Source organism: Leuresthes tenuis, unplaced genomic scaffold (assembly GCF_036924035.1).
Source record: "Leuresthes tenuis unplaced genomic scaffold, fLeuTen1.0.hap1 SCAF_8, whole genome shotgun sequence".
Taxonomy (NCBI): Eukaryota; Metazoa; Chordata; class Actinopteri; order Atheriniformes; family Atherinopsidae; genus Leuresthes; species Leuresthes tenuis.
The window spans coordinates 7,422,229-7,436,497 of NW_027325362.1; the positions used below are offsets into that span (position 1 = coordinate 7,422,229).

Below are 14,269 nucleotides of genomic sequence, written 5' to 3' on the forward strand. Positions count from 1 at the left end.
ATCGTCAAAACCACAAATCTAGGTTTGAGTTTGTAATTCTCTGTTAACAGCTTCTCTTCCATTGCTTTCTGCACATCTCCCTCTCACTGAGGGTGTGAGTGTGTGTGTGTTTGTACTGGGCTAACTATGATAAACGAGGTTAATCATCATGGAACCGCAGCACAGGATGGGGTTTTATTAACTGTAATAGCCATTGTACTGGAGCTCGGTTTCTTTGTGTGAGTGTTTCTGTTTGTTTGTGTGCAAGAGCCCATGTAGGTTCTGCTAATAAGGCTGAGAGGCTCAGAGAGGCTGAAGCACTTTGTTTCCATTCGACAGTTCTAAACATTTTGTGAACGTCTGTTTTTTAATGATTTTTTTCCAAGCAGCTGTATTTGTCCATAATTGCAGCTGATGGCAAGTGTACATTTTTCTTCAAGTGTGTGGACATTTTTCTTGTGTACATGTGTGTATTTGTGAGTGTAAAATAGCATCTAATGCATTATGTTTATCCCCAGCACCCTAAATAGGAGGACAGGGACCAACTGGGCATGACATGATAAATGGACCTATTCTTGGAGCTCACAGTAAAAGTATGCACATTTGCAAAATGTTTCTCATGTTATAAGTGCATCTCCCTCCCATCTGCTGCAAAGCTGTTTATGTATACGTTTTAGCTTGAATATCTATCACTCTAACATGTGTTTGTGTGTGTGCAAATGGAGATGTGAAGATGCTCCATGCTACAGTCTGCACTTCCTTGTTAAATAGGCACCAAACTGTAAACTGATGTAAAGACTGGAAACTACTACATCATGTAAAAAAAATGCAAGTGGCGTTCTTCTTATTTCTATTCATTTTAATTATGTGCTTTTCTTTGGATATTTCACTGACCAGTTTCTCAGTTTCATCAGGGAAATGTATCCGTTTAATAAAGACAAAAGCAGATTTGAAATATATACCAGAATTGCAACTATCATTTTCAAGTAGTGGTAAAATTGGTTGACAAATCGATAACATGGAGTTTGTCCTAAAACATAATAATTTCTGTCTGTGGTCTAACACGACCAAATTTTCCATTGGAGTACTAACACTTCAAGTCATGTTGCTGTGTTTCTCTTTGTTTGCACCAAACCTTCAAAGCTTAAATTTCCTGCTATAGCTATATATATATATATATATATATATGCATGTATATATATATACACACACACACACACACACACATACACACACACACACACACACTCACTGGTCAAATAACTCAAAAGGCAACTGAATTGTCGAAGGAAAAAATAGGTTTGGGTGTCTATAAACATAATGTTCCTACATAAGAATTTTGTACTTACAAGAATATCAGACAAAAAATATGTACTTTGTCTGCAAAGGCCTTAGACGGGACAGTGAATGTATTTGCTGAAGTGTTAAACTCCACAAAAAAATAATCTAATTTGGAAGGAGAAATGGCAGAGAAAAAGCCAGAGCAGAAGATGGAAAGAACAAGATTTGAAAATTGCGAGCAGACGAAGGCAAAGAGCCACAATCACAGTGAGAATTTCAGAGGGAAGAGTTGAAAGACCTGAATGATGCAAACTATGCAGAGGTTGGTCTGTTCAACAGTTCTGCTATGTCTAAAAATAACCAGCTAAATTGTTGGGATTTTCATCAACCATTGTAGGCTTCTGCCCAATTTAAGCTGTATGTATGCTGGACTATAATCTTGTGCAACTACTAACAAGTACAGAACCAAGTACAAACCGAAAGAGAATGACAGCTCAGAGTGTCACTGTTGGATAGCAACAGACACCTTGGTATTCTGCTCAACAACAAACTGAAATGGATGTTGTAGACAGCACAACACACAAGTTTTCTTACAGCTCTCCAGAATGTACTTTGGGCACGTCACTCAGTTATTCATGTTGTTGCCAAGTCCCTGCTGTCACAATCAGATTTGAGCCGCTGCCTGATGAGAGAAGTGCATGTGTAAGCACTCCGGTCTAATGTATAAAACCTTGACAATGGTATTAAAACGTATCCTTAACAGCAACAACAGGTTTTAATGTTTGTGATCATGTTTGTATAATGACATCTGTATAGCCAGAGTAAGTGGGATCATTATGTTTGGATGAATTGACTGAGTGTCGTCCTCTTTATCAAAGTTGAATTAACTTATTAACATATCATCATTCAACCAGGCGGTGAATAATTTTACATAATTGAATGAACTCAGAGGATGAAATACTAAATATCACCCCAGTTCCAAAAAAGTTGGAACAGTGTTTAAAACCTAAAATAAAATGTATTAGAATAATGGTCCTCCATTTGATTCTGTGGAATCTTTGGATATTCCATTATCTACAATACATAAAGTCATCAAAAGATGAAGCCATTTGTGAAACACTATCAAGAAATGCAACCCTCTTCTCGGAGCCAACGCTCTTTTAAAGTGGAGTGAAGCAAAGTTGAAAACTGTTCTGTGGCCAGGAAATCAATATTTGAAATTATTTTAGGAAAATGTGGATACTATGTCCTAAGGACAGAAGAGAAGAGAGAACAGCCAGCCTGTTATCTGAGCTCAGTTTAAAAGTGTGCATCCCTGACGGTATGATGATGCATTTGTGCTCACGGAACTGGCAGCTCGCACAACTGGCACCATCTGTGCTGAAAGGTATAGATGGGTTTGAGATCAACAGACAGCATTTTTATATGGGAAAACCTTGAATATTTCAGCTAGACAATTCTAAACCACATACTGCATCTGTTACAACAGCAAGGCGTCATGGTAAAAGGGTCTGGGTGCTGGACTGACCTGCCTGCAGTCCAGACCTGCATCATGAAACACAAAATATGACAAAGAAAACCCAGGACTCCAGAGCAGCTAGTCAGGTGCAACAAGTCTTTATCCAGCATGGTTTATCAAACCTTTAACATACTTAAAACAAGGGTGTTGAATTAATCTTTGAGCACAGATGTCATATATCTCATATATCAAAAGCATGCTCACCTGGCACAGAGGTTCCCAACGCAACAAATACAACTGCTGTGACGGAGTCTTTCAGGCCCACTGTGCAGCCAAAATGACAGGCAAGGTCCCCTGTAATAATGTCAAAGCATCACAGTACTTAATATCTTAAGAAAATTAGCTCAAATCTGATCATCAAATCTTAAACATTGAACATGCTTACTTTCATTAATCTGTATAGTAAATCATTTATGTTGTAGTTTAAATTCTCACCAATGACTGCAGTGAGCAGTCCGATCATGCAGATGGAGACAACAAAGCAGGCCCAGCCGCTCCAGTAATCAGTGGGTGGGACGAAGGCGAACAGAACCTTCCAGAACACGGTGAGAAAGTGCATGACGTAGTCAAAACACGACGGCAGTTTTTCCTCCCCGCACTCTTCATCATCGTCATCTTCGCCTGGAAGGAGAGAGGGGAGATTATATAGGAGGCATGCTGAGCTCAGTGACTAGGTTTGATCCCTTGAACTTCTCACTTGCAGAGTTCTTGAGTGAAGTACTGATATGGCCACATGCATGAAAAACAAGTTCAATTCAGTTTATTTATATAGAGCCAAATCACAACAAATGTCATCTCAAGGCACTTAAATGATATCGTCCAATTAAAGTCCAGTTCATTAAATTGAAAAAATGGTCTAATTCATACATACAAAGCCAATTCAAAAAACTATTTCCTCATTAAAGAAACCAACAGATTGCACCTAAACCTCGGAGAGGTGTTCGGTGTACAGATCAGATGAATGTTGTCACAGTGGCTAAAAAAGAGGACACCTTAATAAATTATTCTGAATGTAACCATGCAGCACATTAAACACCCAAAGTTTATAAAAATGTTGCTCAACTGCATGTGAAAAATTAAAATCTTTCTTTCACTGTATCAAAAAGAATCACTGAAGTGCAATCCTTTGTTATTACTGGATAATAATAATAGTAAAAAAAAGGACTCGATCTGACAGACAGAACTTTTGACACTCTTACTTGACAGGTGTGTGTGTGTGAGAGTGTGATGTCAGTGTTAGAGACAAATCATTGCCTTGGGACATGAGCTCATTGCTGTGTCAGGTCCTGTTTAAGTGATGATGACTAATGAAATGAGGGAGCAGCTGGCAGACAAAATTGAAATGACTTTCCCTGCTTAAATAATGACACTAAACAAAGTTGTTCTGCTTCATTTTTAGATAATCGGAATAAATTAATAAACAGCAGAGTAAACTACCTGGTGACTCAGTGAAACAACATTAAGAGAGGAGCCTCCCATTGATTTCAGCCGTGTCATTCACTCACTTCATACTTTTCTTTAAAAAAAGGTGCCGTTGCATAAAAAAACCAACCAGTTAAACAAAAGGTGGATGAAGTAAGCAGATCCTTACACACTTATTCCAGATCATCATCATGTATGAGGGGAAATTGAGATTTTCATTGCTGTAGTTGCACAGGGTGGAGCTAATTTTGATCATTTTTAATCCAGCTGCAAGTCAGAACTATTTCCTTTATGGATTAATCTGCCTCCTACTTTCATTAACTGATTAATTTAATAAAATTACAGAAATACTGAAATGAGGTTGCCCAGAATGATTACCAAAACAGCTGCCAATTTTCTGATAAAATAAATGATTAATCAACTGGCTGTTTCAGGTCGTTGATTCATACACCGTCTGATTTATTCTTTTGGGGTTCCAAAATCTTAATCTCATACAGTTACACAAAACTAAAAGTGTCAGATAAATGCAGCTGGTTTCCCTCCGAGTGGGACACTGATAGTGCGCCAGAGTTGGGGTTGCATAAAAATGCATCTTTATAACAAAGTAAATGCTGAGCTTTAAGGAATTTTGGAGAAAATTTGAAACCAGTACTCAGTAATGCACAGCATTTCTGTTTATGCCCAATAAAATTTATTTTAAATTTTTTTATCCACAGTCACAAACGTTTGGAGTAACAGATGAAGGCATTCTGACTTTAGAGTCACACAGACATTCACATCAACTCTGAATAACTGAATGTACACCGTGCTTTATAAAAAGCCTGAGACAACCTGTTCCTTTCATTTAAAGAATTTATGCCAACATAAGTGAAATCAAAGTGAGTCTGCACGGCTACAGGACTCATAGCCTAATAAAAACATTTATCTTCAGCAGACGTTGAGACATCGGTTCAATATGACTGACTGCAAAGCACAATGCTATTTAATGAACCACCATGTTTTATAAACAGCTTATGTTAAAAAAAGGCCCATTTTTATGATTTGTTAACTATTTTTCGGGCTATTGCAGCCCAATGTTTAAGTTGCTTAGGGGGTTCTGGAAGTGGAGTTTTCTTTGTTCCATTTACAGCAATGACTGCTATGACTCAATATATTTCGGGGCTTTTGCAAACAAAGATATTGTCTTTGTCCTAAACCTTGAAACTTGAGCAGTAATCTTCTAATTTAGGTTACAAGATTACTTAAGATCCGAGTCAATAGACAAACTGAGTCAGACTCAGGCGGTGTATAGTGAAATTAGATTTTAAACGATCAAAGATTTTAAACACAAATATTGATGCATCTTAATTTAAAGTTGAGCCAAGAGCTTCAACAGGGGCCAGAAAGCTTGTTTAAGATAATTAAAAATAAATGTTTCAAGTCATCAACTATGAACGAATAGCAGGAGGTCAGTGCAGAGAGCAATAGCTCAGCCACTATAAAGGTTCACAACAGGCACAGACACACTTAATGAATTATAAAAGTCCTTTTACCTGAGTTATGTCACTTTTTACTGTCAGCAGCTCTCCCTCCCTCCCACACAGTCTGTCATGGCTGAATGAAGCCATTTCGCACCCATTTCTGTTATCACTGCCTTTACCTCTCTTTTCTTCTTTCTTTTCATTTTCTGTCCCTGTATGCGTCATTTGTCACCACACTGAGCAAACATTGCCCTATGAAGATCCAGTTTGCATTTAGAGTGGTTGATATATTGTAAAGGCCATGAGCTTTAAATGCCAGCTAAATCAACAGCCGTTATTATTAACTCACTACAAGGTTTTGATGTTCAGCTCCTGATTCTGTCTTGTACTGGGTGTTGCATCCCAGAACAAGAATATGGCAGTAAATAGCAACAAACAAACTAATTCCTTGTAAGTAATCTGTATAATATCTAATTTGTGACTGTGGAAAAAGTGTTTTGGAATTAGAGATGTTAATGAAATAAGACAGAGGCTGCTGAAGTGAATGGAGCACCTCAACCAGACGTAGAGAACTGCTGATGTGACACCAAGTCTGAACAATCAATATGAGCATCCTGCATGTCTTGTTAATCATGCTAACAGTATCACAGGTGACAGTTAAAGCCATCGCTCTTATTAGAGCTGTGTAAAAAAAAACTAAAATGCCCATTTACTGCATACTTATTAAAGAGCAAGAGTAGTTGATGATTATATGTTAACTACCGAGTGAAAGGTTGCCCCCCCCTCAGGTTTTTTGCCTATAGATGACTACATCTTATGAATTATTATGCCATAAGAAGTCCTAGTCCAAATTTGATAGTAAAAGCACAAATATTTCAAAAGGTATGATCAGGTGCTCTCCAAAGACGGCTCTACATGGTTCACAGCCAGGTTCACGGTCCTAACGACCCCATGTGGCCACTATTTCCTGACGTGTAGAATCAGTTTGATGTCCATTCTGCCATATTTCAAACCTTAAAGCTCTAAAAAGCTGTCCATAATACTCCTCCGGTATGAACGCACACAACACTCCTTTACGCAGGGCTTTTGTCATTGAGAGCTACACAAACATCAACACGGACATCAAATCAAACCAGAATAGTGAGAGAATATAGTGAGAAAGCTTTTTTTTTCTGGGCTTAACATTGTTGGGACCCTAATCAATGAAAAAAATACCACCTTTTGTTGGAAATATATCAATCAGCCTATTATTGGAAGGCTTTGTGGGTGAGCTGCCATAAGTTTTGGTTGCTGTTTGCATAGTTTTCTCCTACTGTGTTCAACATATTGTGACACGTTTTGGATCAATCTTATCAAAACAATCTCAGTTTTCTTACTGCGTGTTGCACTTGTGTCCACAGCAAAGGTGTTTCTGAAACAGGGATTTTCAACGAGTTCAACTATTCATCTGGAATCTGGATGATGATGTACCTTCTCATACATTTGTTGAACTTCATGGTCCCTACACCCCAATGCCTCTATTGACCTATTTGGTTCTTTCATTTGCTCCATCCCTCCATCTACCTTGTTTTTTTCCATAGCTAAATTACAAACCATCTTTTCTCCTCATCTCTTCATGTCTATTCTCAGCTAGACCTATTTTTTTTTTAACTTCTCATCAATCTTCCTCACTCTACTCAATCTCGGTCACATTTTGCTTATAAATCTTTTATTTAATTGAATTCCTGTGACTTTGCCACTTCATCCTTTATCCCTTTGCAACCTTCTGTCACTCTCTAAATGCCACAGCCAATCTATCCACACATTTCTGGATGTGTGCAATATTCAAGCGAAATTCTCTCTTATGTACTTGGAACCTAATTAGCTTCCACAAACGTGTTGCTGTTCTTTGACATAAATGTTATTAAACAAGATGAAATGCTATTCTAAAATCACAGTAGTGCACAAACAAAAGGCAGAACAAGAAAACTATAAAAGACGACCAAACACTGTAAAATGAGAACAGCAAAATAGTCAAAGATGTGTCCCAAGCAGCAACAAAACCAAATAATTTGGGTGCACAGTGATTAGTATCTCATCACATCTGACATAGAAATATCTCATCTGCCACACATATCACATTTTCTATTGCCCTACAGAAGTAGTATATTGCTCTTATCTGTTGCAGCTCACTGAGCGTGCCCAGAAACTGCATTCTCACAGGTCTGACAGATGATGGACTGTAGCTCCTCTCCACAGGCTGCTAGCCAAGCGAAGTGTGTGTGTGTTCATGAGTATGTTTAAATGATATGGTCTGAGCTCTATGGTCTGAGATTTATGGGAATCTTATGGCACAGTCTGTTTACACAAATTCACCCATCCAAACGTGCACACATGTACTCCAGGGTTTGAAACTGCTGTGGCCAAACAAGCTTGTGTGCAGAAAACCTTGGAACTGCAAATAAAAAAAATACTCTTCAATCACATCCCACTACAAGAGAAGAGGAGATGTGGAATAATTCATGTCAGGCTTCATACATCTGCCTGCATGGTTGTACGATCAAAAGAAAAAGGACACATCTAGAAAGCAGGATATCAATACACAGAGGAATACAGAAGACATTCCTGCATAAGCAGTGAAAGTTCAGAATCCCAAACTGAGGTAAGCAGGTCACACATGCCGTGCACTGCAGGAAATATCGCACTTACACATGGCCTGTCATTTGTGCATGCATTTTTCAAATATAGCCCCCCCGGATTTGTCCTCCTTAATGTTTATTTAGTGATGAGTATTGTAGACGAGACAGAAATAAGTCCGTTGTCAAAAATAAGTAGAAGTCACATTTTGAAAGATCCTCTGGGGCTAAACCTCAATGTATTTCTGAAGACTTGACCACAAACTTCAAAGCCTCTTCTGTCTTGTCCATTTGAACTATTTAATTTTGAGCAAACAAAAACCACCTTACTTTAATCTAACAAGCACTGTCTTTTACTGTAGTGCAGTGTGACAGCTGTGACTAATTACGTGTATGTGTGTCTGTCAGAATTCCTGCTGATATGCTCATGTTTATATTCATGTTCCACTGGTCCCGTCATCCTGTCTGTCTGTCTACAGCACACACAGAGTCACCAGAGGGCCACAAGCAGACAGTTGACAATTTAACGAGGCTGAATCTTTCCTCGGTGCATGAAACGACTAACTTAACTTTACAGTTCGAAACATTTGATGATCCAGTTTTTCATATTGCTCAGAAGTGACTCCTTCCATCCATGAAAATCCATTTGAATTTGTTTTATGTGTGTTCTGTCAAACGTTTTGAGCTGTTGTCACATGCTTTGTCAGTGAATGAGCCACTAAGCCTTTCTTCGAGAGACAGTCAACAAATAACAAATCAATTAAATAATCAGTCATTGAGTGAGTCACCCGGCCATCATTATTCGTCATTTACAAATAGCAAATAACAGTTTGTGCATAGAGCAGTCAAGTGCTGACATACAAAAAGTCTTTGTTTTAATTTCTGAATGCTGATGAAAATACCAGACAGTAAGAAATATCAGATGGATGAATGCAATACAATAAATTCTCTGTCGGTATAGTCATTCTCTTTGTTGGGATGACAAAGGCCCTTTCTCTTTATTTTTCTTTTTTGTTTTTCCAAGAATGGCACATTACCTGCATTTCCCTTGAGCGTGGACACACAGACATGCCTCCATAAATAACACACCTACACAGGGGAGTAGTGATTGAACAACCTGGTGTGGACTTAGTAATTAGAGGGCAGTGGAGTGTGGAGTGGTCAGACATCCATCCCTTACTTTCTTTCATTCTCTTTCCTAACAATCCCCCTTTTCACCTTGATTCCCTTTTCATTGATTCTTCTCCCCCTTCCTGTTGTCCCTTTGTTGTTGCCTTGTTCATGGTCTTTAAAAAACAAACCCTGAAAATTCTAATAACCAAATGGATTTTTTGTGATTTGGCTAAAAACAGGATAGAATTGTGTTTGATAATGTGAAGTAACTTATATGGGACAGTGTTAATTTGTGATTTAAGAGCGGTATTCCTTCTTTTCCAATATGGACGATGTACTTGCGCTACTTTGCAGCTACTTCGCAGCTACTTCGCAGCTACTTCGCAGCTACTTCGCAGCTACTTTGCATTTGACTTGGCAATGAAATAACCGCCATTACTGCCCCCTCGTGGGTGACCTCAATTTACATCACTGTGTCCCGTCAATGTTTCCAGGTGGAACAGAGCCATTTCGTGGAAGCAGGGGATTTTTTGGGGATTTTTGGTGCTGCAGCAGCAGGCGGCGATGACGTCATCCCAGTAGACGAGTGTGTAGAAAGCCCTGTATAAGCCCCCCGATAGCTGCCAATAACAACAACATTGCAGCTATAAGCTAACAGTGCAATAGTACACATTCATTCATTCATTCGTCTTAAAGAATTGGTGAAATAAAGACAGATAATGTCTTATTTATAGGCTGTATTGTCAATGCCCCCGTTCACTTCGTTATGTGGATCTCGAGGACTCTAAATATCTTCCGAAGGATGACAACTTTCACCAAACTGTTCTCGGTGAGTAGATGAACTATTTCATGCCAGAAATAAGGTCTAGGTTTAAAAATACCGGAGTTCCCCTTTAATGAATGATTTTTGTTCACGTTTTTTCTCCTTATTTCTTGACAGGTCAGGATATATCAGAACAGGGTATGTTTGGACAGTGACGATTTTGAATAGCTAGAATATCTAATTGTTCCAGGGTGAACAAATAATTCCACGTTACTTCTGCTTAACACACACATTATTTTCTCATAATAAAATCCATGATTTGGCCAATGCTGGTGCCCAAAATGATTGGTTAATTTAGTAAAAAACAAGGTATATTTTCCCTTTTTGTCTCCAATTGTATTTGGTTTACAAACAATATGGACGAGGTCAGATGAATGACAGTAACTAACAACTATTTCAACACACAGCCTTTTTCTTTAAGATGCAAATGAGAAGAGTCAGAGCTTATTTATCAAATGGAAGGAAAGCTGTATATGACACAAACAAACACGGATTTGTAAATGACAACAAATACATCCAGGATTCAACTATCAGGCCGCTCTGACTTGTGCATTTGTCACATCCAGCATGTGCACAATGATGAATGCACTCAATTTCTGTCTGTCTCTCCTTTCTAGCTTATCTTAGGAACAGTCTCCATTAGCCACTCAACACACACAAAAATTCTTACAAAAAGGGAAAACAGGTCTGCGTACACTCATGCAGACCCACAACAGCAGCAGGGTGACATTTCAGGGCACTTTAAAGGCCTGCTAAATGCAGGTTCCTTGCTTTGAGATGAATGTCATGATCTTAAAAACATTTTGTGCTTGTGCACAACTGTGCACGCGTGCCTAACTCATGTTATGAAGTGGTGACCTCAAGATCCAATGTTAGCAGATCCTAAGTGTTGTTTAAAGCCTGCAATTTTAACAGAAAGGCTGTTTCAAATCTACAATCTTACGCAGACTTTTGGCAAAAATAAGATCACCAGATCTTTAGACCTGAGGATGAGAGACAATAAGATTTAAAGGCATATTTGATACTTGTTTAAAGTGATTCATCTTTATTTCAGTCTAAACTCTTTGAGAGGGGATAAGATAATGTGAGGTTGTATCAGAGAAGAGAGAAAATAAGGCGCAGAAATAGAGAGATGAGATTAGACGAGGTTTATTGATGTGTCAACTCCACCACAGTATCAGCGAAAGCAGCTCTCAACTTCTATAAACCCTTTGACCTGTGGTGTGTGTCTAAACGGATGATCCGCCAAGTTAAAGCACGTCTCCATTTGGGTATGTTGCATAGAGTGTGTATGGTATGTGTGCCAGGGATGTAGCTTTTTCCAAAAAACAAGAGCAATTCCAAAGAATTAATGTTGTTAGCAGCACCCATCTAATGGGATCAAGCTCTCTTTTTATCTGTAACATTCCAGCCCAAAAGAACATTTAGTCACAGTGCACAGAAGTTTCTGGTGTAGGCAATGACATTACAAGCCCCTGGTGAAGCTGAATGAGTCAAACAGTAGGCTGTCAGACAAGGCTGAGAACGTCAATTTATTTGTGGTGACAAAGTTATCTAACTTTGGTGCTAGAAGGCAAGTAGGCAGATTTATTGTAGTGAAAAACAGATGGTTTCCACAGAGATGACTTAGAGCCTTTTTGTTGTTCAACACCATCCGTGGTATAGAGCCTATAATATCAGTGAAATGCTTCTCAGATCCTTGGTGATTGTTTGCTAGTGTAGGCAGCATACCATTAAACCACCGATATGTGTAGGTCAATAAGACATGAAATAGGTGAAGCTGAGCACCCTCTGATGGCTCACAAATTTTACCGTAAATCGTATGCTATGCTACTAGAATTTTAATGGGTCCACACTTAGAATTAGGGGTGTCACAAGACCAGTTTTGGTAAGTTAAAAGGCAAACAAATTAATTGCTAATGATCCACAAGGTTCAATCATCAATGCAGTGTTAACTGAGCCTTTGTTTTTTTTAGTTTCATCTCACCCTTCATCCACCCCCCTTCCCCTCCACCTTCAAGCTTCCACTTCTCTTTTCTAAAAATTATACTTGCCCACCCACTCATTAATTCATCTACCCATCCATCGAGATCTAAAGCCTGGATATGTGACCTGGACTGCCTTATGCCACAGCCAGGTTCCCCTCATTTCCTCCCTATACCTGCATCATGAATTCATGTTTTCAATACCACGGGTTAAAGTAATTAACCTTTGACCTTTCTCCCATGTATGATGCTCATGTGCGGAAGTCATTGAAGGTTTAATAATTTTTAGAAACATCTAAAAATGCCAAAAGTCCACTGCACCTCTATCTAAGAGGCAAACACATCTGAGATTTTAGTTTTATGGTGACCCAACTATTAAGAAACTCATTAATAGGAAAATTAGTATCAGACATTCAGGTAGGTAATGTTGCTTTTAAATCTGTTTCCTCCAGGAAAGAGGAGAGTCTTGTGAGGTTTGATGCCACACACATTTGCAACATTCTAACGTTACCTTATTAACTGAGCTAAAAGAGGAAATACCCCTGATTCAAAACAGTTAAAGCCCTGATGGGTCTTTGTGTAATGAAATAAAACCTTGGTACTGTAGTGGAAGATGGTGACAATAACTAAATATGCAGTTCTGTTCCTGCAGCTCCAGCTAGATATTCATGACACTTTAATACTGTACACTGTGTAATGTATACCAACCATCATAGCACAGATGAAAAGATACATCTGCATTTTTCTACTTTAATCCAATCAGCATGAAGTTGATTTGTCTCATCAGCTCTTTTAGCTTAGTTTTGTTCCCTTGCCTCCTTCACAGCTCTTATGCATTTTTTCACAGCTGGATGCAAACAGCTGCTTAGAACTGCAAGCATTCAATCAGTTTTCTATCTCAGACACTTTGGATTCTCACAATTCAACCATCGTAAGGTTTAGATGTGCAGAAAAAAACCTCCAGTTTGGTTGTGAATCTCATTTTCCTGCCAACTCTGCGTATTTGTGTGTGTATGTGTGTTAGGGTTGCCCCAAAGGCATAGAAGTGATTGAATCATCAAGTACAAACCCTGCTACATTCAATCAGTGTGTGGATACAATATCATTAAGCTATACAGTATGAGTACAAGAGAAAGCAGGAGTGTGCCTCATAATAAAAGCCTTTTATTTGGGGGGAAACTGCATTCACTACTTTTATACAGTTCTCTCTAACACTACCAAACACAGAACTCTGTCAGCCAAGATGAGCTAATCCCAGATAAGAGAGCAAAGACAAGCTTTTTCATTAAATGGGATCTGCTCACCAACAAGGACTTGCTAGAGCACAAACACAAATGCACATACACAGGACCAAGTAATGTTCCTGAAGAAACATATTTTAGAATACAGCTGCAAATAGATTTTTTAAAATTTTTATTCAACTATGCATTTTGATGAGGCCAGGGATTATTTTCACCCTTTTCAAGCACCAAACAATGTTAATCGTGTTAACTGGCTTCTTTCTGATTGTTATTCTACTTGTGTACAGCTTGTACAATACAACCTTAAATTCAGACCAACTTCTGTGTGGGAAATAGAATAGTCTTTATCAGAGTCATTAGATCGTCACACATTTTCTTGATATAAACACTAGCGCTTTGCTCACATTCAGTTCACAACGAACATCCTTACACTTAGAATTACTTCATGAGCAGGAGCATCAGATGGGAACAAACAGTCTGAGGAGAGCAGTGACATGTGCTGTAATACAAACTCATAGCTTAACAACTGGCATTAAAATCCTCCAGCTCCAGCAGTTCCTAATCTTATAACAAGTCATTTGTTTTCCTGAAAACGGTACAATTTGAAGCTTTTGCCAGAAAAAGAAAGCTCTCATGACCTTAGTATTGGATGGGGCAAAACTCCCTCCTCATTCAGTGAGTGGATATTTATGCATATGCCAATAAGCTCCACCCACATCTCTGCCTCTCAGCACTCCCTTAATGTCTCCTCTGACTTCGCTCATATTGTAAAGAACAAACAACAGCTATACTGATCAGGGCTGTTAACTCCTACATACAGAGCACCAGAAT

The 14,269-nt window shown here is 38.6% G+C and overlaps 1 protein-coding gene across 2 annotated transcripts in view; it reads right to left on the reverse strand.

Annotated features, from left to right (window-relative positions):
* Nucleotides 1–14,269, reverse strand: part of slc8a1b (solute carrier family 8 member 1b) — a 134,328-nt gene that overhangs the window by 10,419 nt on the left and 109,640 nt on the right. For both annotated transcript variants that reach the window (XM_072390638.1, XM_072390637.1), the window contains exons 8-9: nt 3,215–3,400; nt 2,984–3,073 (exon numbers count right to left, since the gene is read on the reverse strand). In XM_072390638.1, coding sequence (XP_072246739.1) covers nt 2,984–3,073; nt 3,215–3,400 — 276 coding nt within the window. The remainder of the gene's footprint in view (nt 1–2,983; nt 3,074–3,214; nt 3,401–14,269) is intronic.